Below are 23,715 nucleotides of genomic sequence, written 5' to 3'. Positions count from 1 at the left end.
CGAATGAAAATTTCAATCCATGCAGTCGCACGTCACAGCGGCCGAGGCGACCACGGTAACTCGTCGATTCTGGGGAATATGCGGGTTTGGGTGGCAGGAGTACAAAAAATACAAGGCACAGATGTACCTTTTTCTGACTAGGAAATTCTGCCAGGCGACCACGCTAGGCACTTTACGTGCTGCAACGGGGGGCGCAAGGGTGCAGTCGCCTGATGGCCGCAACCTGCGTGCCCTGCGTGTCTCCTGTAATTACAGGCAGTGCAGGTAGAGTCTTGTGGGCTACTTATGCGGTGTTTTTTTTTTTTTTTTTAAGTGCGCAACAGCGCCCAGGCATGAGTCGTTACAGGGGCAGAGGGAGCGTGAGGGAGCAACCAAGCATGAAGGAGGGTGACGGCCAGGGCGGTGAGGCGGATCCGGCTGGCTGAAGTACGGCTCATCATTGATCCCTTTTGGGGCATCCGAAGCCACTAAGTAAGTAAGTCGGCACGTACGTAGGCAACCAGCTGTGCCACAGCGAGTCGCAAGGTAAGTACACAGTACTCGTAGTTGGCTGGGAGCTTGGCGGGTGGTCAATGTACCCATCGACGTCACTGACAATAACTCGACCCTACTATTTTTATAATATGTCGCAATTAAAAAAAATGGAAATATGGAAATTTGGAGAAGGAAAAAAATTAAACAAAAATCAAAACACCAGCCGCCACACCAACACGAGGTACGTACCGCTGGTTTGCTTACATGAGGTGCCTTTCTGCCCCTCCCCCCACTCGCACCAGCACCACTTAATTGTCGCCTTCCACCACACAAACGACGCACAAAAGAAAAAGCCCCTCTCACCGCCCGCTTTCTGCCCACCCGAAACCACCAAAAACGCCCTCAGCCAGTTAGCCTATGCTCATTGAAGCGTGTGCATGGATCGCAAGACTCGCGTGCATTTCGACGGCGTCGGCTTCTTTGGGAAATCCAAAACGCTAATCCCACCGAGTCTTTTCAACCTTTCAGACCGTCCACCCCAAGGCGCGCCCTGATTGACGGAGACCCTTCCGGTGGAACCCGACTTGGGGCCTGGGCAGACGTACGTCCAGTTCTGCCCTTGTCTGACTGGCTTGCATTCGCCGTGACGCTATTCGAACGCTTGCGACCTTGTGTGGCAGAGCCGCCCCGTTCTCTTCCAACGACATAATAGCCTCGTACGTAGTGTACAGGGATTGTGTCATCGATCTGCCAAACAGGCTTGTGAAAATGCTGCCAGCTACAAGTGACAAAGGTATGTACTCATGTACCTTTTTACTTGCCTCTCTCTCTGTTGTTGTTGACAGAGTTTTGCATGGCCTCGCGAGCTCCGCGGCTGGTCCCTTTAAATACAAGGGGGCCGCCAGGTTCCCGTCGAAGCGGTCGTCCTTGAAAAAGAGACATTTTATCGCTGCAAGAATTCCAATCCTGTTGAATACGTCTTTGGCTGGGAGTAATGGCCATTAGTGTCTTCTGGTCTTCATCTTTTCAAATCACACGCTTTATTATCATTTGATACACTTCACCCCGCTAACCAACATGACTGCCAAAGCTTCTTGCATCCGCAGGGCTCAGCCTCTGACTGTCGTTATCAAACTAGGTATGCTTTCCCTCCCTTATCTGCGAGATTTCCCTATCTCTCTGCTTCTTATTGGTTCTCGACCGACCTGCTCACACATCAATCACAGGCACAAGTTCCATTGTGGACGAGAAGACTCATGAACCTCTCTTGCCTATCCTGACCTTGATTGTCGACACCGCTGTCAAGCTTCGCAAGGAAGGCCACCGAGTCGTGATTGTCTCTTCCGGTGCCATTGGTGTTGGTCTGAGACGCATGGACGTTGATCGCCGCCCCAAGCACCTAGCTCAGCTTCAGGTACGAGCCTTTCAACAAAAAAACCCTCTGCCAATTCATATGCTAACCGTGACATCTTCTTCGCTTAAACAGGCTCTGGCTGCTATTGGACAGTGCCGTCTAATTTCTCTTTGGGACAGCTTGTTCAGTCATCTGGACCAGCCTATTGCTCAGATTCTCCTCACCAGGAATGACATTGCCGATGTAAGCACACCCACACCCACCACGACCCGATCGTCTTCGACCCCTCCCCTCCATCGTCACTTTAGATCCACGCTAATCGGCACCCTGCAGCGCACCCGTTACCTCAACGCCCAAAATACGTTTAACGAGTTGCTCGACATTGGTGTCATTCCCATTGTCAACGAAAACGATACCCTTGCAGTATCTGAAATTAAGTTTGGTGACAATGACACTTTGTCCGCCATTACCGCGGCCATGATTCACGCCGACATGCTTTTCCTCATGACCGATGTCGACTGTCTCTATGACAAGAACCCTCGTTCCCACCCCGACGCCCGCGCCATCGAAGTTGTGGAGGACATTGGTGCCCTCGAGGCTGATGGTAAGCTCCCCTTTTACGGCTGCGACACATGGCAATACAAATTGCGTAACTCGTACTAACAAGACATGACAGTTTCGAGTGCCGGCTCCTCTCTCGGTACCGGAGGAATGACTACCAAGATTATTGCTGCCAAGCTGGGTACCTCGGCTGGTGTGACGACCATCATCACCCGGTCGTCAAATCCCGGCAATATCCTGGGCATAGTCAACTACCTCTACAGCTCTCCCAGATCCTCGGTGATAGAGGATCCGGAGAACGGAAACCCCCTCTCCCGGACCACTTCCCTCAACCTCATGGCCCCGTCGGGGGCTGCTTTCAATGGCCCCCCTCTTCACACTCGCTTCCTGCCGTCGAGTGATCCTATCCGCGATCGCCACTTCTGGCTACTTCACACGCCCAGCCCTCATGGCACCGTCTACATTGACGCCGGCGCCCACAAGGCGCTACTCGGCAAGGCCGGTCTCTTGCCCGTTGGTGTCGTCGACGTTGAGGGCAACTTTGCATCCCATGAGCCTGTCCGCATTGTCGCCGTAAATCGCCGCAAGACGCCTGGACCCGATGGCAAGATGTGGGATGGCGTCCCTGAGGAGATCGGCCGCGCCCTGGTCAACTACGCCTCGACGGAAATTTTCCGTATCATGGGGCACCAGAGTGTTGAGATTGGCGAGCTGCTTGGTTACGCCGACAGCGAATATGTCGCACATAGATCGCATATTGCCTTTAACCGCAACAACAGCCGGCCTGTGTCCCCCACAATGAGCATGGCCTAAGCGCCACGACGGATCGCGTCAATTTATCTACTATACATGGCATATACGCATACTAGAGATGCTTCGGAGTTTTGGGATATTTTCTATTTAGGATGACATATAACAGTGTGCTTTTTTCTCTACCTTTTTTTCTTTGAGAATGAATAATACTTCTACCCTGGCCCTTCTCTTTCTCAATCATTGTTGGCCAATGCATGTGACATTCAGTAAAGTCTGGACAAATACACGACCTTTCGTGCTCGTGCGAAAGGGGTGTCATTCTTTGCTTGTATGGCAATTCATTATGCCGAATGGGAAATTAGACCTAGCAAACGCCTGTATATGAAAATGTTGCAAGTAAATGACTGAAAAACAAGCCCATCCATGTAGCTGAATTTTTTAGTGACCCTCAACGCCGAAACCCCGTTTAAACCGGTGTAGATGTTTCCAAGAAAATCGCCTTGCTGCCTTTTTCATTTTCTCTTTCCCTTTTCAGGTACAAACATATATCTTTCGAAGTGTGCACGTTTTTTTGCATTGCGTCGTGTCGTCAACCATTGTCTTGTCTCTTCTTCTCGTCGCTTAACCGGTGGCAAAGAGGTTGTCTTCGTCGCGCAGGAACTCGCCGCAGTCAGCCTGGCGAAAGACGACGATACCGGTCGGATCGAGTCGACGGGCCTCGGCGGTGCTGCGAGCGGTGACGCCGAAGCCGAGCGGGGTGTCGTTCATGTTGTAGACGACGACGCCCTGGTGCTCGGGACAGTCCTCGGACCAGCGGCCAATGTGGGCCTTGACGACGTTGCCGCCGTAGAGAAAGGGCATCTCGCCGTTGCTCTTGACCCAGACCTTCCAACGGGCGTGTTCGCCGAGGATGGGAAGGGCGGTGATGTGCAGGCGGAACTTGCCTGTCTTGGTGAATTTGCCTGTCGGAAGAGGGTTGGTTGTGTTAGCATTTTGAGGCCAGTCCCTCTCCATTACACCATGCGCTGTGTGCCCATGCGTTCGCACGGCGGCTACAACATACCAAGGCAGATGCCTAGAGACAGCAGATTGTCGCGCGCCATGGACGTGGCCAGGTTGGCGACGGAGAGGAGCACATAGTAAACTCGGTTGCCCTGCAGACGGAAAACGTATCGGTCGGCGTTGGGGGAGTCGTCGAGCGGCGCGATGAGGTTCTTAAGGGAGCTGCCGGTGTAGTTGGCGAGCTTCTCGAACAGCGTCTTAGTTTCCTGTTCGGTGAGGGGACGCATCTTGGGCGGCGCGCGGTTGTGATATTTGCGTTTTGGTAAAAGACGTCCTCAGCCGATATGTAGTCTCGAAGAAAAAAAGTTGTCTCAGTAGAAAAATTAAGGTGGAGCCTTTGTGAGAGCAGGCCAGTGGGCTGGCAAGCTGGTAACCTGTAGTGGCTGGTGCTTGACCCGGCGCCTAGAGGTGCCTGAGTTTGGCCTGGTAGTCCACTGTCCGGCGTCAAACCCGGGCTGGCTTCTGGAAACCCCCTTTCCAACTACCGCAAGACGCGCCACTCAACAGCTCCGTACCATCATTGTCGATAGCACACTCCTTCAGCATATATCTTTTTCCACTCGTTCTAAACTTCTCCGAAACCCGCCTCCAGGGAGAAAAAGGGAGCTCATCGACACGACAGATACTCGTACTGTTGACTCGCTCCCGCTGAAAGCTCACTGTTTGCTCCTCTTGGTACCTCATTCTGCCTGCCCCAGTGGAGCACCTACCAGACGGCTTCTTCCAGAGGTAGCAGGCTTGGGAGAAAAAATTATAGCGCGCCTTCCACTCTGTTGATTGCCCTGAGTCACCTAACCAACCGCCACACGACCCCTCCTTGTCTGATCCTAAGGACAGCTCCGACATACGGCTTTGCACGTTCTTCTCTCGTGACTCACGCAAAGTAATTCAATTGTCTTCTCTCCCCTCTTCTTCCTTTTCATAAGAGTCGCTCGGGAAAGACTTGTGAATGAATCCAATCCGTCACTTCTTTTCTTGCCCTGCAGCTCCACTCCGATCCAGCACTTGCAGCCACAGCTTGTCGATAACCCGCCACAGACACCACCCCGCCTTGACCTGCCACAACCACCGACAAACATCTAGTCCCCCGCGACGACCACAACGGTGCTTTTCCACTGCGCCCCCTCGATACGCCTTTCTTGCAGGACGAAGCAAGAAGAACCATCAGAGATCGCACGCCGCCATGACGTCGCAAGCCACGACCCTCAAGGGCCAGCCCCTCGACAAGCCTGTCCTCGATGCCATGCTGCGTCGCCGCATGTTCTACACCCCGTCGTTCGAAATTTACGGCGGCGTCGGCGGTCTCTATGACTATGGCCCGCCCGGCTGCGCCCTCCAGGCCAACATCGTTGACATCTGGCGCAAGCATTTCGTGCTCGAGGAGGATATGCTCGAGGTCGACTGCACTGCCCTCACCCCGCACGACATCCTCAAGACCAGTGGTCACGTCGACAAGTTCTCCGATTTCATGTGCAAGGACCCCAAGAATGGTGAGATTATGCGCGCCGACCACTTTGTCGAGGCTGTGCTCGAGGCCCGTCTGAAGGGCGACAAGGAGGCACGTGGTGAAAAGGTCGAGGAGAAAGACGACCCCAAGAAGAAGAAGAAGAAGGCCAAGACCGAGGCCGTCAAGCTCGACGACGCCGTTGTACAGGAGTACGAGGAGGTCCTCGCCAAGATTGACAACTACGGCGGCCCCGAGCTCGGTGAGCTCATCAAGAAGTACGACCTCAAGAACCCTGCTACCGGTCTTTTGCCTTCGGATCCCGTGGCCTTCAACCTCATGTTCCAGACTTCCATCGGCCCCAGCAGCAACTTACCCGGCTTTCTGCGCCCCGAAACCGCCCAGGGTCAATTCCTTAACTTCGCCAAGCTGCTCGAGTTCAACCAGTCACAGATGCCCTTCGCCTCTGCCTCGATTGGCAAGTCGTACCGTAATGAAATCTCGCCCCGCGCCGGTCTGCTGCGGGTCCGTGAGTTCCTCATGGCCGAGATTGAGCATTACGTCGACCCTGAGGGCGGCAAGAAGCACAGCCGCTTCCACGAGGTCGAGAACCTCGAGCTCGTCCTGCTCGATAAGGGCACTCAACTGTCCGGCAAGACGACCACCAAGACCATGACCATTGGCCAGGCCGTCAAGGATGGCGTCGTCGACAATGAGACACTGGGCTACTTCCTCGCCCGCATCCACCTGTTCCTGCAGAAGATTGGCGTCGACATGAGCAAGATGCGTTTCCGCCAGCACATGGCCAACGAGATGGCACACTATGCCTGCGACTGCTGGGACGCCGAGCTGTACACGACCACCGGCTGGGTGGAGTGCGTCGGCTGCGCTGACCGCAGTGCCTACGACTTGACCGTGCACGCCAAGAAGACGGGCGCGCCGCTGCTAGTCCGCGAGCGTCTCGAGCAGCCTCTCGTGATCGAAGAGTGGCAGGTTGACATTGACAAGAAGAAATTTGGTCCCCTGTTCAAGAAGGACGCCAAGGCAGTCGAGACGGCTCTCGAGGCCACGACACAAGAGCAGCGCGAGGCCTTCTCCAAGCAACTTGCGGACGGTGGCAAGATTTCGCTAGATGTTCCTGGTGTTGGCGATGGCAAGGCTGAGGTGACAAGCGACTCGATCAAGATTGAGTTCCGCAAACGTGTTGAGAACACGCGTGAGTTTACGCCGAATGTCATTGAGCCTTCCTTCGGTATTGGCCGTATCCTGTACTCTCTGATTGAGCATAATTTCTGGACCCGCGGCAGTGATGGCAGTGATGAGGCCCGTGGCGTAAGTGACTTTTACATTGTTTTACGTTTCACAGTGATTGAATGTTGGGAAACGGCTTGCTAACATGTACTCTCTAGGTTCTGTCCTTCCCTCCCCCGGTGGCACCAACCAAGGTTCTGCTGGTTCCCCTGTCCTCCAACGCTCAGTTCAAGCCCGAGGTACGAAAGCTGTCGCAGCGCCTGCGCGCGATGGGCATCTCCAGTCGCGTGGACGACTCGTCAGCAAGCATCGGCAAGCGCTACAGCCGCAACGACGAGCTGGGCACGCCGCTTGGCATTACGGTGGACTTCCAGACGCTGCAGGACCAGACGATTACGCTGCGCGACCGCGACTCGACGACACAGGTACGCGCGGACGAGGCCAAGATCCTCGAGGCCATTAAGAGCCTGGTGGACGGCAGCAAGGATTGGGCCAAGATCCAGTCGGAGCTGCCCAAATTTGAGGGCCAGGAGGTGGAGGTTGCTCAGCGATAGATTGCTGATATGTACTCCGTAGGCCATGCATGAAATACTGCAGGGAGATGATGAGCAAAGAAAAAAAAGCTTTTGAACATTTCTTTAAAAAAAAACAAGATGAATGATGGAATCCGAATAGAATCGACGTCATTATGGGCATGTGCAAGATACCCTGCCAAGTTTTGTCATGCATGCGACGGTCCGTTGTTGAGCCATGACTTGAAACATGGAGGAGGATGATTCGCAGGGTGTGAAGTGCGTCTCGGCTTGTGAAGTAGAGAATGATTCGAGATTACACTTGAGGCCTCCGATTTTGTTTGTTTCACGCAAACATGAGGATTTTCAAAAAAGGCCAGATTCGGGTCCAAAACAAATCGAGTGTCGTCGTTTGTTTCGCGAGCCAGCAGATACCGGCGGGTAGGTTATCCGCCGTGGCTGGCTGATGGGGATGAGGAGGAGGGGGGGGGGGGGGCATGATAAATACCATCAGTACCTAAGTAGCAGATAGGAAGTCACTTGCCTACCCGTAGTGAAACGGATGTTTCTTAACGTGGAGACGGACTTGGGCTCAGCCGACGGAATTTGCCAGCCAATATTGCACATGCATTTTTTTTTATCTTTTCCATCTATTTATTTTTTGAATTTATGTGTTTGAAATTGAACGAGTTTGTCTCTTGCTAGGTTGATCAGGTACCTATTCAATACAAGGTTTTTCTTTCTTCCTCCAGACTTTGTATCAGTAGTGCTGGCACGGCACGCTCAACAACCTTGGCATGGGCGGCGTTGTTACGTGCATTGGTAGAATCAGGTGAGGGATGTGCCAAGGTGAGGGAATGGTGAGGGCGGCTGCGGATGAAAACCGGCGGCGGCCGTTTCAGCTGCTGCGGAATTCAACGCCCTGATTTTCTGCACGGTACGAAGAAAGTTCTACATGTCATGCAAGGATGGCCCCGTATTCTGCAGGCCTTTTTTTTTTTTTGTTTTTTTTTTTGTTGGCGGCTTTGCTTGCTTTTGTGTCCTCCGTTGGCCATCTTGTTTCCTCGTCCGAGATGGGGGAGGAAGCAGGCAGTCGGTTCATGACGAAGAAAGTGGCGGCGCCTATATTCAAATCTCAGTGTCTCTTTTTGGCCATTTTGCTTTTTGAATATAGTTTTGGGTGTAGTTCGTCTATGGCAAGGCCGAGTCAAGACGGAGGCTTCAAATCGTTTATTTGCTTTCTTATTATTTATTGATTTATTTTGGGCATATAACAATGCGACAATTGATATAGGCTTCACGGATGGTGGTGGTGGTCACTAGTGGAGAGTCGAGCCCCGGGGGGGACCGGATTCTGGGGCCAAGCCCATCGAGGGGTTCGCAGGGAGACATGCCACTTTATGAAGCAGCCTGGAAGGTTGTATTGTATTGTATTGTATTGTACTGTATTAATTTTCAACGCCGGGGAAGCCCTGAAAAGGGAAAAAGGCGCCCGTGAGTGCTATAGTACATAGAAAAACAAGAACTACAGTCCGAGCCCGGAAGGTTGTGAGGTGGCGAGTAATGATATTGAAGTAACCTTGAGTCCCTACGATGTACAAGAGACTCAAGAAAAAGGAGACAGTGATCGGCCATTCGTGATACTGACTCGGCGTGTACATTGGACGTGGGAAGTGCGACAAGACCGGGCATTGTCACGAGGACTAGTGCCGGCTAAGGTGTAGCCCGTTGGCGGGCCGGGCGATGGGCTAAAAGGGAGGGAGGGGCGCGCGGCGCGCCGGCGAGACGCTCCTAAATTTATCAGTGTGCGGGTATCGGGATATGTGATGCGACAAAAAGGGCATCAAGGTCATGGGGAACTGACTAAAAAAATAAAACCTCTTCATAAAATAAGAAAGGGCGCAAGTTGTTCTCATCCCAAGGCCGTTAGACGTCGAAAGAGGAGGGGGGGAGGGGGACAACGGGCAACACAGACCAGTCCAGCTGGCGGTAAGTACTGAGTACTTGGAAGGTATCTTTGCCGAGAAACCTGGCTATAAAGGTACCTCGTACTAATAATGCAGCAGCAAATGGGGCGGCATCTGTGCTGGGGTATTCAGATACTGACCTACAGGCTACTTACTTGCTTGTAAGTAGGTGCTGAGTATATACGGATACGCGCATGGGTAATTGTGTAAGTTACTGATTGATAGGATGCGGGGGTTCAAGGCTTCGCCAGCCAGATTGGTGGTAACTTGGTAAGTTAGCTTGGTGCTTGAAGGGTCGTTTCGATTCTGTTAGCATTTGTTGGCAGGTTGAAACGGGATCAATGGCAGGATGGGTACTATCAAAGTTTGGTTTGGCATCCATGACATTTGCATACTGAGTACCTAGCTACCTTGCCTGCTTGCCTTGCTGGTTGGTACTTGCCTGTCTACTTACTCAGTATCCGTACCTAGGTAAGTACTAAGGTTACTTTGTACTTATTACAGATGGTTTGTACAGTAGGTAGGGAGGTTAGGTACTTAGTAGGTGCCTCCCGACGCAGCCCACACAGCCCCCTAAAACAGACGGGCGAGCCCAATGCGTCAGCGTCAATGCCAGACGCCTGCCTGCCACTGCAAGTAGTTGTAGGGACATGGTAGGTAAGTAATAATACGGCAAGTGTCTGTCTACCTTAGAGGTAGGTAGGTAGAGGGGAGGGAGGGGTTGAAGAGAGAGAGGCTGGCTGACTGGTTGATTGACTGTGCCTTGCTCGCTAAGAAACTCTGCTGAGCCGCTGGGCTGCAGTCTAGAAGGGGGGCAGGGATTTGCCTTGCCTTTACCTTGCTTTCAGGCGACGACTGACCAGTGGACGGTCCCCTTTCCCCTTCCACGCTAGTCTACCAAGTAATACTGGTGGTTAATCAATTCCATCTGTGCCATGACCCTCTCCCGTTTCCCCCCCTCCCCTCTCTCCCCCTCTCTCTCTTTCTGTCTTTCTGTCTTTATCTTTTGCTGTTACTGATAGTTGGTACCCATCAGTAGACTCCTTCTCTACTTACCCCCTCCTCTCCAGGTCCGGTCAAGGTACTTAGCCTCGTCCCACCATCATACAACAACCGTCTTCCAACCTCGCACCCGCAACCACTTGATTCGTCGACTTCGTTCTTTGTTCGTTTCTGCTCGTTTTCTGTGCTGCTGCTACAATCGTCGCGCAGCTCGCTCCTGCATCTTCGGCGTCTCTTTATATACCCATCATCCTACTCTCGCCGCAGTCCGACTCCGCCTCCCCCGCTCTCCTCCTTGTCCTCCTCATTTCCGCCACCGTTGGCTGGAGAGACACACAAACACCACCCACTACGGATTAGCTACAACCACTGCTACTGCTACTGCTGCTGTTACTGCTACCACTGCCACTACCACCGCCAACCAGACCGCCTTCCCCCCTCCCACTCTCACTCACTCCCAACCACATGTGTTCGCTTCAACTGCGCTGCTGAACTCAGCCTTGGTTCCCTTTTTTTTCTAACCCCTTCTTCCTTGCCTGGTTGTTCATTTTCCAGCAACAGCGAAAGTCTCTTTGTGTTTTTTTTTTGTTCTCTCTTGTCTCTTCTCTCTTGTCCTATCTTGGAATTCTTGAGCGCTTGGTTTGCAGTCTCGCTCCTTAGTCGCTCTGCGTTGCCGCCTCGTCTCACCCCTCACCAGCCTGATCCCCTCTGGCGCCAACTGCTGCCAACGTTGCGGCATCTCCAATCCCGTCTGGCTGCTCGTGCGCCACAACTCTTGCCCTCGGCCAGCATTTGCTGATTCTCGCCACTACATCCGTTGCTCGCCGCGCCGTTGGGCACACCTGCGCATGATCAAACCTTGGCTTCCATAATACTACAACCTACTCCAACATGTCGCAAAACAGGTACGACCCGTCCACGCCCACCCCTCTCTCCTTCTTGCACCCTCTCTTTCTCTCTCTTCAGCCTCAACTCTACTTTTAGCCCTTCAAGACGGCCCATCTCTCGGGTCACTTGTTCCACGATGATCTCCGGTAATCCCGTGGCTGACACTCTCCTCCCTCATCTCGCAGTGTATATTCTTCGGGCCAGTTTATGAACCCAGGCCCTGCGCCTCGACCCCCAACCGACAGACCTAGGCTCAACCTTATGCCAAACACAAATAGCATGCCCGGTAGCATGTCCAGTGCCAGCAGCATATCCAGCGTCATGACCAGCAACATGTCTAGCATGGCCATTTCTCCGATTCCCGGCACCGCCACATCGACATACTCCGGTTCCACCATCTCCTTACCCATTGCTCGTCAACAGACCAATCCTGCTGACGGCATGGGCGGTGTGGCCATCAAGAAGGAAGGATTCGCCACGGTCAAGGAGGGCAAGAACTTGTTTCAGCCTTGGAAGCAAAAGTACCTTATCCTTCGCAAAGAGTCCCTCGACTTCCACAAGACCGAAGGCGGCAAAGTTTCCTATACAATCTACCTCAAGGACGTCCTCAACGTAGGCCGAGTTGAGACCACCGGCATCATCTTTGAGATTAAGCGCCGTCTCGATTGCGCCTCCAACAACCCCGGCGATGATGACGGTCAGACCAAGACCCTTCAGATCAAAGTAAAATCCGACGATGAGCTCTACGAGTGGATTGATCTCATTTATGGCGCCTCCCCCAACATGGGCGGCGTCAGCAATCCCACCAACTTCTCTCACGCCATCCACGTCGGCTTCGACTCTCAAACAGGCCAATTCACCGGTCTACCACCCGAGTGGTCTAAACTTCTCAACTCCTCCGCCATTACCAAAGAAGACTACTACCGTAACCCACAAGCCGTTTTCGAAGTCCTCGACTTCTACACTGACCTAGCTAAGCGCGCCGAGAACCCCAACCAGTACCCCTCCCTGACTCCCACTCCTCCTGCCGCCGCCCAAGCTCAGAAGCAGCTTGGCTACGGCGGCGCTGGAATCGCGCCTCCGCGTCCTGCGCCTCCCACCCCCCAAGGACCTTCCTACGGAGTGGCCTCGTCGCAGTCTAGTATCAATGGCGCACGCCAAGCTGAGCCGCAGCAGCAGCAGCTCCAACAGCAGCAACAGCAGCAGCAGCAGCAGCGTCAGCAACTGGAAAATGCGAGAAAAGAAGAGTTGCGCCAGAAGCAGCTCGAGCAGGAGCGTCGTGAGCTGGCCGAGTATAACGCTTCTCTGCCTCAGCACAAGACCCCAATGGCTCGACAAGAAGTCGGCGGCGGCTACTCGACCGAGTCGCGCGATCAATCCGATCGATTCAACCCCACCAGAGCCGCTCCACCTGCTCCCAAGGGCTCCCAAAACCCTCAACAACTCCGCGCCCAACGCCCTGCGCCTGCTCCTCCCTCAAACGGCGGAGCCGCTCGACCTCCCGTCAACCCGCAGTCAGCTGCCAACCGCGATCCCAACGGCCAGCGTCCTCGTGAAAATGGCTCCTCCAATCAAGGTCCCCGCTATCAGCCCAGCAACCAGCAGGGTCAGCAACGCCCTCCTCAGGGCCAAGGCCAAGGCGCCTCTCGCCTGCCTGCGCCCGTCAAGCCTCTAAACGTGGCACCCAAGCCCTCTCAGAACGGCGCCCCCAGCGACTCGGTCAAGGCCGCCGAGGCTGCCCTATCTAAGCCTGCCGAGAAGAAGCAGGATGTCCGCATGTCGACCATGTCTGAGAATGAAGTCATGGCCAAGCTCAAAGAAGCCGTCTCCAAGGACGACCCCAACCTGTCGTACTCGAAGCAGAAAAAAATTGGCCAGGGCGCTTCCGGCTCCGTTTACGTAGCCAAGATCAAGGAAACTGCCGTAGGTATCGCTCGCGACGTGCTGCGTCAGCAGGGTCCCCGAGCCCAGGTTGCCATCAAGCAAATGGATCTCGCACACCAGCCCCGCAAGGAACTCATTGTCAACGAAATCATGGTGATGAAGGATAGCCGACACAAGAACATTGTCAACTTCCTCGACGCATTCTTACGCAACAACAATGCCGAGCTCTGGGTTGTCATGGAGTACATGGAAGGTGGCGCGTTGACTGATGTCATTGACAACAACCCCTCCATTTCCGAGGAGCAGATTGCCACCATCTGCCACGAAGTAAGACCGAAAGGCTCGTACCTTTTCTCGTGGATGATAATGCTAACTTTTACAGACCTGCCGCGGCCTCCAGCATCTTCACAGACAACACATTATCCACCGTGATATCAAGAGTGACAATGTCCTCTTGGATGCCCGCGGCAATGTCAAGATTAGTAAGTCTATTTCTGCCAACCTTTGATCCTCTTTTTTTTTTTCCTTGTTCTCTTTACTGATCAAAAACCAGCCGATTTCGGCTTCTGCGCGAAACTCACGGATGCCAAGTCGAAGCGCGCCACCATGGTGGGAACACCATACTGGATGGCGCCCGAAGTGGTGAAGCAAAAGGAATACGGACCCAAGGTGGATATTTGGTCTCTCGGTATTATGGCGATTGAGATGATCGAATCTGAGCCACCCTACCTCAACGAGGAGCCTCTCAAGGCCCTATATCTGATTGCCACCAACGGCACGCCGCGCCTCAAGAAGCCGGAGAAGCTGAGCAAGGAGCTCAAGGCTTTCTTGTCTGTCTGTCTGTGCGTTGACGTCAAGAGCCGAGCCTCGGCAGACGAGCTGCTGGCTCATGACTTCCTCAAGCATGGCTGCCCGCTGGGGACGCTGGCGGATCTATTGGCATTCAAGAAGCATACCAAATAAAGGCCTTGGACTGCCAAAGTCGCAGCCGGACCAGTGACTGGACCGAAGGCGGACGGAACACATGATGCAAAGGGCAAAAGGGAAAAGAAGAAAAGCCTACATCTAATACAACAAGTTTTGGCGTTTACAGGATCGGGAACCACGGGAACATTGATTTATTTTTGAGTTGTGTCATTTGGGCCACAATGTAACGTCGAGCCTCAACGTGTGGAAAGTGAAGACGGGCATCTTGGTTTGTGCGTGTCTGTGTTTTTTTTAATGCACGTGGCGCTCGTAGGATGAAATGGATTCTTTTTTGCCCTTTTCCATGGTACGATATCCGATTTGAACTGTTGAATGGGCTATAAGAGATTGCACGGATACTGAGGAGGCAGCTTTTTCTTTTCTTTGATTTGAGGGGGTTTGCTTCTTTTCATGCCAGTTTCGTCCTCATAGCTATGCTCGAATGTGGAGCGTTGCCGCCTTGTTTAAACGCGGGTTTTTTTTTTTTTTTTTGCTTTTCTTATATAGTTTGAATCGTGCTACAATATTCATGATATAGACTCCAATATGGCATTACCATTTTTTTTCTCACACGAAACTCGCAACGCATACGGAACGACTCGTCAGCTGCATGTACAACTACACCCATAGCGGTTAAAGATTGTATCCCAGCCTGGTGGTGGATATTTGCTCAACGAACCGATGGGTTGATGTGTTCCCAATGGGTAAAGGGAGCGGGGGGGAGAAGGACGGGCCGTTTCATGATGGGCAAATCGGCAGGGAGGAAAGGGAGGGGTCATGGGAGCGAGTGGTAATGAGGCATGAGGGTAGGGGGGGATGTCAATGTGTTTCAGAGCCCTGATGGGTTTTGGGGCCAACGAACCTGCATTGTGATTTATGGCAGGAAAGGGAAACATGCATTGACCGCGTGCATGAGGTTTGCGAAATTGTAAGGTGTGAAATGTGAAAGGGGGCATGGACAAGAGAAGCTTGACACTGGTGAAGGAGGAGAGTTGAGTTGATGCCAAGTCAGGCAGGGTCTTGTTACCCTCTCTCTCTCTCTCTCTCTCTCTCTCTCTCTCACACACACACGCACACACACTCACTCTCTTTCGGTCTGTCTGTCTCTGATTGGCGTTGCGCGGGTGGGTTTTCTGAAACGCGGGCGGCTGCAGAGAATGCTGTAGGGGCTGGATGACGACAACGCGTCGGAGAACCTGAGGGGGAGAGGGCGGAGAATTGCCGAGATGAGTACAGGAAGGGGAAAAAAGGGGGAGGGGAGCGGGTGGTTTTTTTTTTTTAGACGAAAGAATTGGATCGTCGTGGGAATTGGAGAGAGCGCTGGCTGGAACGCTTTCGGGGGATTGATTGGGAGGCAGATGCTGGGCTTGCACTTTCATGGTTCAAGTCGGGATGATTAAAGACGAGGATTTGGCCGATGAGCGGTAGGGATGGAAGGGGGGAAAGAAATGACAGGAAAAGGGAGGGAAAGGGGTGGTCCCGGCCGGACACGTTGACTTTTTCCCTTTTATTTTATTTGTTCTTGTTGTTGTTGTTGTTTTCGATGGCGGCGCGGGGTTGATGCATGATGTAGATCGGATTAGAGGAAAATCACCCGAGAAAGAGCATTGGCCAGTTTGGACGTGTGATACGTTTGTGTGTGTGTGTGTGTGCGTGTGTGTGTGCGTGTGTGTGTGCGTGTGTGTGTGCAGCTGTGGAGGTTGCTTGGACACGGAAAGATGAGAGAGAAGAATAGGCTGTCAAGACAGGATGGTGGTTTACAAAGGAAAGAGGGCGTGAGAAGGGCGGCAAGGTGAGATGGCGGTGGCTTTTGCCATGTTAATCATGACCGCGGGTTTGAGAGGAAGAGGAGGGGGAGGGGGAAGGGGGAGGGGGCTTGGGGCTGTGGTAGAGAAGAAAAGGGCAAAGGGTGTGAAGACAAGGAAAAGAAAAGAAAAGAAAAAAAGCAATACAAGTATACAGTTGGTGACTTGCTCGCTATGTATTGTCAACTTGTGTAGCGGTAATCTGTCTATAGAACGAATATGGGCTGCAGGGGGGGGAGCACGAGGTGCGCACAATTGTGTGACGGGCGATGGATGATGGCGTGTGTGCACATTTGGAAGGATTTGAGTTTTTTTTTTTTTTTTTTTTTTTCTTCTTCACTCTTCTTCTTCTTCCTCTGCCCTGCATTTCCTCTTCTTCCTCTTTTTTCGGGTGTGTTTTTGCAGTTGGGCGGGACATGACCTCGTAGATAGATCCTCCTCCTTCTCTTTGTTCGTTTGTACCGAGAGGAATGGATGGACGGCAAACGATGGGTGGGTGGTTGGATTTACTGGGTGTTTCTCCCTTCCCTCCTCAACCCCACACACAAAGGATGCGGGCGGCAATAACTAGTTGGTGGGAGCTAGCCCAAGTACTGGTAGCCCCAGCTGACAGAAGTGAGTGGGAGAGAGAGAGAGACAGACAGACAGAGACAGACAGAGAGAGAGAGGGCAGAGAGAGAGGGACGATGAGGAGGAGAAGGGGGTCCTGCATTTGATAAAGAAGGGCCCAAGGATCCAAAAGGCATCTGCTTGGCGATGGGGGTGAGGGTTGGTTGTGGTTATTTACTTACTCTATATCCGTGAGGAGTATCGAGTTTGTTTATTTAAAAAAAAAAAAAAGAACGAGGTCGCCAAAGTAAAGGAGACAGGGGTGTGGAACACGCGAGAGAAAGAAAGAAAGAAAGAGAAAGAGAGAGAGACTTTGGGTTTAAATATAGAAGTATACTTTTTGCTACTTATTGTTTGTGTTGAATCCAGGGACAGGCACACGAGATGCTACTCAGTAAGTAAGTAGTACTAACTGGATAGGTGGCTAGTAAGTACTCAGTAAGTAAGCTAGAGCCTGGAGTACGGAGTAAGTAGGTCGAAGGCCCCAAAATGGAACTAGCCCCCGCCTTGGGCAGCACAGGCAATTGGACAGATATCAAGACAGACGGACGGGCAGGCAAACAGCCAGCAGATTGGGGCAGATGGGGGGAGGGGTTGACGGTGACCAGGGAATTTGTCTAAAAATGACTGGGAGTTTCGGATTTGGACAAGACAGATAAACAGGCGACCAGGCAGAGAGCAAGAACAGAGAGAGTGAGAGAGAGAGAGAGAGAGTAATGTACTCAGTAATGCGAGCACTCGTAGCGAGCAATGCTAAAATAACCCCCAGTGGGGAGCGGAGGGGAAGCAGGCAGGGCGTAGGGGCGGGAGAGAAGGGGAGAAGAGGGGGGGGGGGGGGGGGGGCGTGTGCCGCCCATCCATCTGTAGACTGTACCTGGGCATCTGGGAACAAGGCCACCTGCAAGAAATACGGCGCCACAAACATCATCTGCGCCCCCCCTTGTGGCAGGCACAAATCTCTTTCGTCAGTCTGTCAGTCTGTCTCTCTCGCTCTCCTCTCTCTGTCTCTGTCTCTCTGCCTGACACCTTGGCAACTTGGGTGCTACTTATACTTGTACCTGGTTCTAGATCTGTAATTTGAGTTTTCTTTTTTTTTTTTCTTGGGCTGCCTTTCCACCACCTGTTTTTTTTTCGTGCCCAGAGTTGGTGTTTAACTACTTACTTGTTGGGGGTATTTACCCTACTTAACTTACCTACCCCAAGCAATCAAAGCAAAGTAACAAGTACTCACACCTCACACCTACCTACTACCTACCTACCTACATGGCGAGGTAAGTACTGGTAGGTAGCATGCCATCCCGACTGCGGCCGCTGTTGGACGTCGTCCCATCTTGGCCAGACCACGATGGATAAGTGCTAGTTAGCCCCCTAAATTTTAGTGGTGCTGGAGAAAGAAGGTGCTTGGTTTTTCACATGGTGTGAGCGTGTGCGTGTGTGCGTGTGTGCGTGTGTGCGTGTGTGCGCGCGTGCGTTGGCATCATCAGCCTCGAGCTAAAAGTGCCTCGCTGTGCACATGTATAATCGTAGTTTTTTTCTTTCTTACTTTTTTTTTTGGCCCAGTTCCTCTGCGTATTAATTCTATTTTTTTATATCTTTTTCTTTTGCATTAGATCTGGCTCGTCCTGCACTTGGAAATATGCACTCTCGCATGGCGGCCCGCTGAGGCGCTGGGAGAGTTTGGAGCCAATACTACCTACTCAGGGCAGCCCCAACTCAAAGGCAATATGTGGAGAGCAAGCTGCCGCTATTTCTAGGCATCTAGGCCTGGCTTGCTGGCCAAGGGCATCTTGTTCGTGGTGCTTCCATACCTTAGGTAGGTACTTTTATTAGGTACCTACCTACCTAAGTAGGTACTTACCTGAGTAGTGCCAATTGACCAGCTGGCTGGCAGCTCTCTCACTGGCTCTCTCGCGTTCCGCCTTCTCCAGGTCGCTCGAGAGACACCTTACCTTACTTACCTCGATACTACCTTATGGTACCTACACTGCTACCTACGTAAGTAGCTGTTAGGTGCCATTCTCCTCTTCTTCTCCGCCTCCTTCTTCCCCATCACCACCACCGAAAATCTCCCTCGTAACCACTTCTTCCTTTCTTCTTCTTCCTCCTCTTCCTCCCCCCCCCCCCCCCCCCCTCTCCTCTCAAAAAGCCTTCCGCCATCCTGGCGTCAAAAGTCCTTTTTCTCGCAGCATCATTCTTCTTGTAATTTACTTTGCTGCTCTCTCACCTTTTCTCTTTACAAAACTTTATACTTGTCTGTTTTATTCTTTTCTTATTCATCTTCAAGCCCCTTAACGGTCCTCTATCCTCTCTCCTCCACAACCGCAACGCCCCCCTGGCGCGCCCCCGGTGTCTCGCTTCGTTCGGACGCACCAGTACTCCGTACGCAAGCTCGATCAATCACGACGCCATTTAGCAAGAACCCGAGTGACGACCTACCGACGCCTTCATCCTCAGCGATAAACACGTCTCTCACGCATTCCATGCTTCGGATCCGGTTCCCTCAAAGCTTATTCACCTTGTCATCGTTATAGCTTGGTTTTTCTACTTCTACGCAGCGGGCAAGAGACTAGTAATTTCGACAATCCTCTTTTTACCTCTTCAACCTCCGCCTCTTCTCGGCTCTCCACGCCCACCGCGACGACGCCTCGCCAATCCTCGTCGTCGAATGAATACGTTCGATTGAATAAGTAGTAATTCAATAATGTCAGCTTCCAGACCCGATCATCTGGGCCTGGGCTACTCTTCGCATCCTGGTGCCACCCAAGGCCGCTCCGGATCACCCTCCTCCAACAACAACTCCCCTATCGACTCCTCCGCCTCCTCAGCCCGCTCTCACTTTACCCTCTCCTCTAGCTTGAACTCTGGCTTAAACTCGGGCCTAAACTCTACAGCCATCATGGCCGCTAACTCGCGCTCCGGCGCCGGCTCCCCATCCCACGAATTGGGTGCCTCCAGCAGGCTCTTTTCCAAAAGGTACGCCAAAATCTTCCTCGTCACGCCTCGCCACGCCTCGACCCTCCTCCACGCCTCCCACTCCGTGAATGCTTGCCAGCTTCAGCCCTCACCCTGCCCTCACCTTACCCTTTACGAAGCCCTCCGCAAAGCGCCGTCTACATTGAGTGGCTGCTCACTCGACTCCCCCATGCCCTGATCCCCTGCTAATTTGTCGCTACGTTGCTATAGAGCTCGCGAAATCCAAGCACAAGAGGGTATTTCGAGCATGCCCCCCCTCTATCCTTGGGGCGGTCCTCCCACCAGCGGCAACTCAACACCTCTGCGCGAAAACATCCCCGAATCCCCCACCGACGGCTTCCCCGATTTTGGCCAGCTCCCGACTCCCGACACCTTGCCCCAGACCCGACGTGGCCGAGCCGGTACTCTCCCCTCCAGGCTTACCACTCCTGGCGGTCTCGGCGCTCCTGGCCTCCTCGGTGTCCCAAACTTGCTCTCTGCCAAGTCGGCTCGTGCCACCCCGTCACAGAGCCCTTTTAACAAGTCGCCTTCTCCGAGCCTCGATCACCCTGAAAACGCATCTGGCGCCTCTGCCCTGCTCTCCCGCCTACGCGCCGGTTCTCTTCCCCAGCGCGGTAACTTCTCCGCCGCTCCCGGCACCGCTGCTTCCCCCTTTGGACCTTCCATATTCAGCAGCTGGAATCCCGTCAGTGGTGGCCGCGAGCGTGCTTCTACCCTCGCCAGTATCGCTAGTGTCGGCTCCAACGGTCCCAGCTCTCCCTCGCAGTCTCACTTTTCCCGTGAGGGCGGCGAGTCCTCCGACGCCCACATGCGGACTCTCGACTACCTGGGTCTTGCCGAGACTCCTCAGCCTCAGATCGCTACCCCGTACTACGACTTTAGCAACAAGCAGAACAGTCGCTTCCGCTCCTACTCCGTCAACAATAAGGAGCTCTACGATCGCCCTGACGAGGAATACGAGGTCGAGATCGACGGTGTCACAATCGACCGTCGCTACGTCGCTGTCCTGCATGATCAGATTGCCGCTACCAACGAAGCTATCCGTAGCCACAACAGGGCCATCCATGCTTACGCTGCCCAAAACTCCAACCGGCCCCGAGCCCAGACGGCCAGTGTCCTCGAGCTTACTCCCCACAGCAACCGCAACATGCAACTTCACCACATAAATGGTGCCGTTGGCGCCCCCACCAATCTCAACCCAGCCGAGCGACGCCTACAAGAGGATAGCCCCTACGATGAACTTCCTCAGGCTGTCGCTGGCCTCAACCTCGGCCGATCTAACAGTCGCAATGCCGGTATGCTGAGCCCCGAGGAGCAGGGTCTCGACGGTCCCACCAGTGCCCTCTGGCTTGGCGGTGTCCCTACATCTACCACTACCTCGACTCTCAACGAAATGTTCAAGTCGCACGGCCCGATCCTTTCTGCCCGTGTTCTCACCCATAAAAATTGTGGTTTTGTCAACTTTGAGCGCGTCGAGAGCGCCATCTCCGCCAAGGCTAGCATGAATGGAAAGGAAATCTTTCCCGGTGCCGGCCCTATCCGCATCAATTTTGCCAAGCCTCCTTCAGCCTCCAACACACCCGGTCATGACGGCGCCATGCCCTCGCCCAGCCCTGATCCATTCGCCAAGGGCGAGGTTGCGCAGACTGGCGCCATTGGCGACGCTCCTGTCTCTTCTGCGACTCCCACGGTTCCTCCTCTGCCTGATATGACGACTGACATGCTTGAAATTATCGCTCAATTTGGTGCCTCTGATGCTGACGCCGCTCAAATCTCTCGCAATATTCAGTCGGCCATTCAGTTCACCGACTTTGCTGACGAGATTCCTCCTGTTCGCGAGCCCACCCACACTCGCGTCCACGATGCGCCGAAGCTGCGTGATATTCGCAAGCGTGTTGACAACCAGCTCTTGTCCCAGGCTGAGATAGAGAACATCGCCGTCGATATGCTTCCCGAAATTGCCGAGCTCTCCTCCGACTATCTCGGCAACACTGTTGTTCAGAAGCTCTTTGACAACTGCTCCGACCAGCTGCGCGATGCGATGCTCGCCGAGATTGCTCCTCACATGGCTGAAATCGGCGTTCACAAGAATGGTACCTGGGCCGCTCAAAAGATTATCGATGTCTGCAAGACCCCGGCTCAGATGAACACCATTGTCGACTACATTCGGCCGTATACCGTGCAGCTCTTCCTCGACCAGTACGGCAACTATGTTCTTCAGGGTTGCCTCAAGTACGGTGCTCCCTTCAATGACTTCATCTTTGAGACCATGCTCAGCCGCATGTGGGAAATTTCTCAGGGCCGATATGGCGCTCGTGCCATGCGCGCCTGCTTGGAAAGCCATCATTCTACCAAGGAGCAGCAGAGGATGCTCGCTGCCGCCATTGCTCTACACAGCGTCCAGCTTGCCACCAACGCCAACGGTGCCCTTCTCCTCACCTGGTTCCTCGACACGTGCACGTTCCCTCTCCGCCGCACTGTGCTGGCGCCCCGCCTCGTCCCTCACCTCGTTCACCTGTGCACCCACAAGGTCGCGTACCTGACCGTTCTCAAGGTCATTAACCAAAAGGCTGAGCCAGAGGCCCGCGACATCATCTTGCAGGCTCTCTTCTTCACTCCAAACGACCGCATTCTCGAAGCCATTCTCAACGACCAGTCTTGTGGAGCTACACTCATCTTCAAGGTGCTCACGACGCCCTTCTTTGATGAGACGATCCGCTCGCAGGTTGTTGAGACGGTCAAGAGTGTCCTGCTCAACATCGGTGCTCAGCCGAACCAAGGTTACAAGAGGCTGATGGATGAGGTCGGGCTCTCGACCCGCGCCAGCGGTACTCCCAGCCGTGAAACCTCCACCCCTGCTGAACAGCGTCGGCCAACTTCCAGACATGCTAACGGCGGTGGCAGCCAGCAGCAGCAGCCGCAGCATCAGCACACTGGCAAGCCGTTTTATAATGGCAACGCTGTTGTCCAGAATCCCGGTTTCGACAACGGTTATAATGGCCAGAGAACCGACAGCGGAGATCCCGGCTTGGTAGCTTTCCAACAGTACAATCAGAATATGATGTACAACCCAACCAACGGACCCATGCCTGCCGCTATGGGCATGCCCCCTATGCAATATCAACAGGCCATGATGACCAGAGGTGCCCCTCAGGGCACCTACAACTATCCCCCAATGCAGGTACCGTATGGCGGGTTCATCCCGGGCCAGCCTGGTGCTGATCAGTTTCGCCAGCAAAACATGGTCCAGCCCACTCCCATGCCGATGCAAGGCGGCCAGGGTCAGTACGCACCTCCTGGCTTCGGCATGCCCATGGGTGGCTACGGATATGGAGTTATGCCCGGTGGTGCCCAGGGCATGGGCTATGTCCAGCAAGACCAGGCAAATGGTAGACGTGGAAGAGTAAGTCAATACAAGACAATAGTCAGTTGGGGTGCTAACAGAATGCAGCGCTAGGAGACAAGTTTCGCCGAGTATTAGTCGTCTAACAGGTTCACCCACCCTCAGCCTGCCTTTTACCCATGATGATCAACGCATACCATAGCCGAGCGCAGCCGGCCATGATGGGAGTTTTGGGAGTTTGTATACTTGATTTTTTCTTTTCGGCTTCTTTTCAAGTCGGCAACGACGAGTCTCTTATGTCTATATACACACGGCTTCGTGATGTGCAAAGGGCAGGCTCTCGGCACATCAGCCAACTGTTGGCAGGTTTTCAAGTGTTAGAAGCTCTGCAGGAGCAACGACGCTCCCTGCACCCTGCAGTCAAGACATTTTTGCCCTTTTTTCCGCTCTCTTCTGCATTCGTCGATTTTACATCTATACGATTGAACGCCTCCCATCCCACACAACTCAAATTCTTGTTTTTCTTATTTCCTCACTTTGAAAGCCGGGAAAGCCCAAACAGAGTGGACCAGTCATTACATCGTGCAATTTCACCGGATACAGAGAGTAAAGAAAGATGCGCCAGCATATTAACGAAGGCGTGGGCTACAGAAAAAAATCATATCATTTTCTTGTCATGATTTAGTGCCAGGTTGGTAGATTTGTCAACCTGTGTTGGCGGCGGTTCACTTGTCTTGGCCTTTTCTTACCATCCGTCGTCCTCTGGGCAGACAGGCATTGTGGGCTTTTGATGAAAGAGACATTGCTTCCCTTTGTATTCTTCTCTTACTTTATTGTTTCGACAATATGTTGTTTGTATGGTCGCTT

General features: G+C 53.3%; 5 protein-coding genes across 5 annotated transcripts; 4 read left to right on the top strand and 1 right to left on the bottom strand.

Moving 5' to 3' along the window:
• Positions 1-1,551: 1,551 nt before the first annotated feature.
• V2A60_005620 (glutamate 5-kinase) lies at positions 1,552-3,202 on the top strand (the record flags this gene model as incomplete). Its single annotated transcript, XM_083256929.1, has 5 exons — positions 1,552-1,612; positions 1,701-1,888; positions 1,961-2,071; positions 2,162-2,432; positions 2,505-3,202. 5 exons carry the CDS (start codon positions 1,552-1,554, stop codon positions 3,200-3,202), a joined length of 1,329 nt encoding a protein of 442 aa, XP_083113055.1.
• Positions 3,203-3,763: 561 nt separating this feature from the next.
• Positions 3,764-4,431, bottom strand: V2A60_005619 (ribosome biosynthesis protein NIP7; the record flags this gene model as incomplete). Its single annotated transcript, XM_083256928.1, has 2 exons — positions 3,764-4,104; positions 4,206-4,431. 2 exons carry the CDS (start codon positions 4,429-4,431, stop codon positions 3,764-3,766), a joined length of 567 nt encoding a protein of 188 aa, XP_083113054.1.
• Positions 4,432-5,387: 956 nt separating this feature from the next.
• V2A60_005618 (glycine--tRNA ligase) lies at positions 5,388-7,453 on the top strand (the record flags this gene model as incomplete). The annotated part of the gene is made up of 2 exons (XM_083256927.1): positions 5,388-6,980; positions 7,058-7,453. The coding sequence occupies 2 exons, from the start codon at positions 5,388-5,390 to the stop codon at positions 7,451-7,453; spliced, it is 1,989 nt and encodes a 662-aa protein (XP_083113053.1).
• A 4,094-nt stretch (positions 7,454-11,547) lies between these two features.
• On the top strand, positions 11,548-14,115 carry V2A60_005617 (serine/threonine protein kinase CLA4; the record flags this gene model as incomplete). The annotated part of the gene is made up of 3 exons (XM_083256926.1): positions 11,548-13,479; positions 13,535-13,634; positions 13,706-14,115. The coding sequence occupies 3 exons, from the start codon at positions 11,548-11,550 to the stop codon at positions 14,113-14,115; spliced, it is 2,442 nt and encodes an 813-aa protein (XP_083113052.1).
• A 5,118-nt stretch (positions 14,116-19,233) lies between these two features.
• V2A60_005616 (uncharacterized protein) lies at positions 19,234-22,962 on the top strand (the record flags this gene model as incomplete). Its single annotated transcript, XM_083256925.1, has 3 exons — positions 19,234-19,505; positions 19,716-22,908; positions 22,957-22,962. The coding sequence occupies 3 exons, from the start codon at positions 19,234-19,236 to the stop codon at positions 22,960-22,962; spliced, it is 3,471 nt and encodes a 1,156-aa protein (XP_083113051.1).
• Positions 22,963-23,715: the final 753 nt, after the last annotated feature.

Source organism: Cordyceps javanica, chromosome 3, assembly GCF_051103115.1.
Source record: "Cordyceps javanica chromosome 3, complete sequence".
Classification (NCBI taxonomy): domain Eukaryota; kingdom Fungi; phylum Ascomycota; class Sordariomycetes; order Hypocreales; family Cordycipitaceae; genus Cordyceps; species Cordyceps javanica.
Note: the sequence above shows the minus strand (reverse complement) of the source record. Positions and strands in the feature narration are given on the sequence as shown.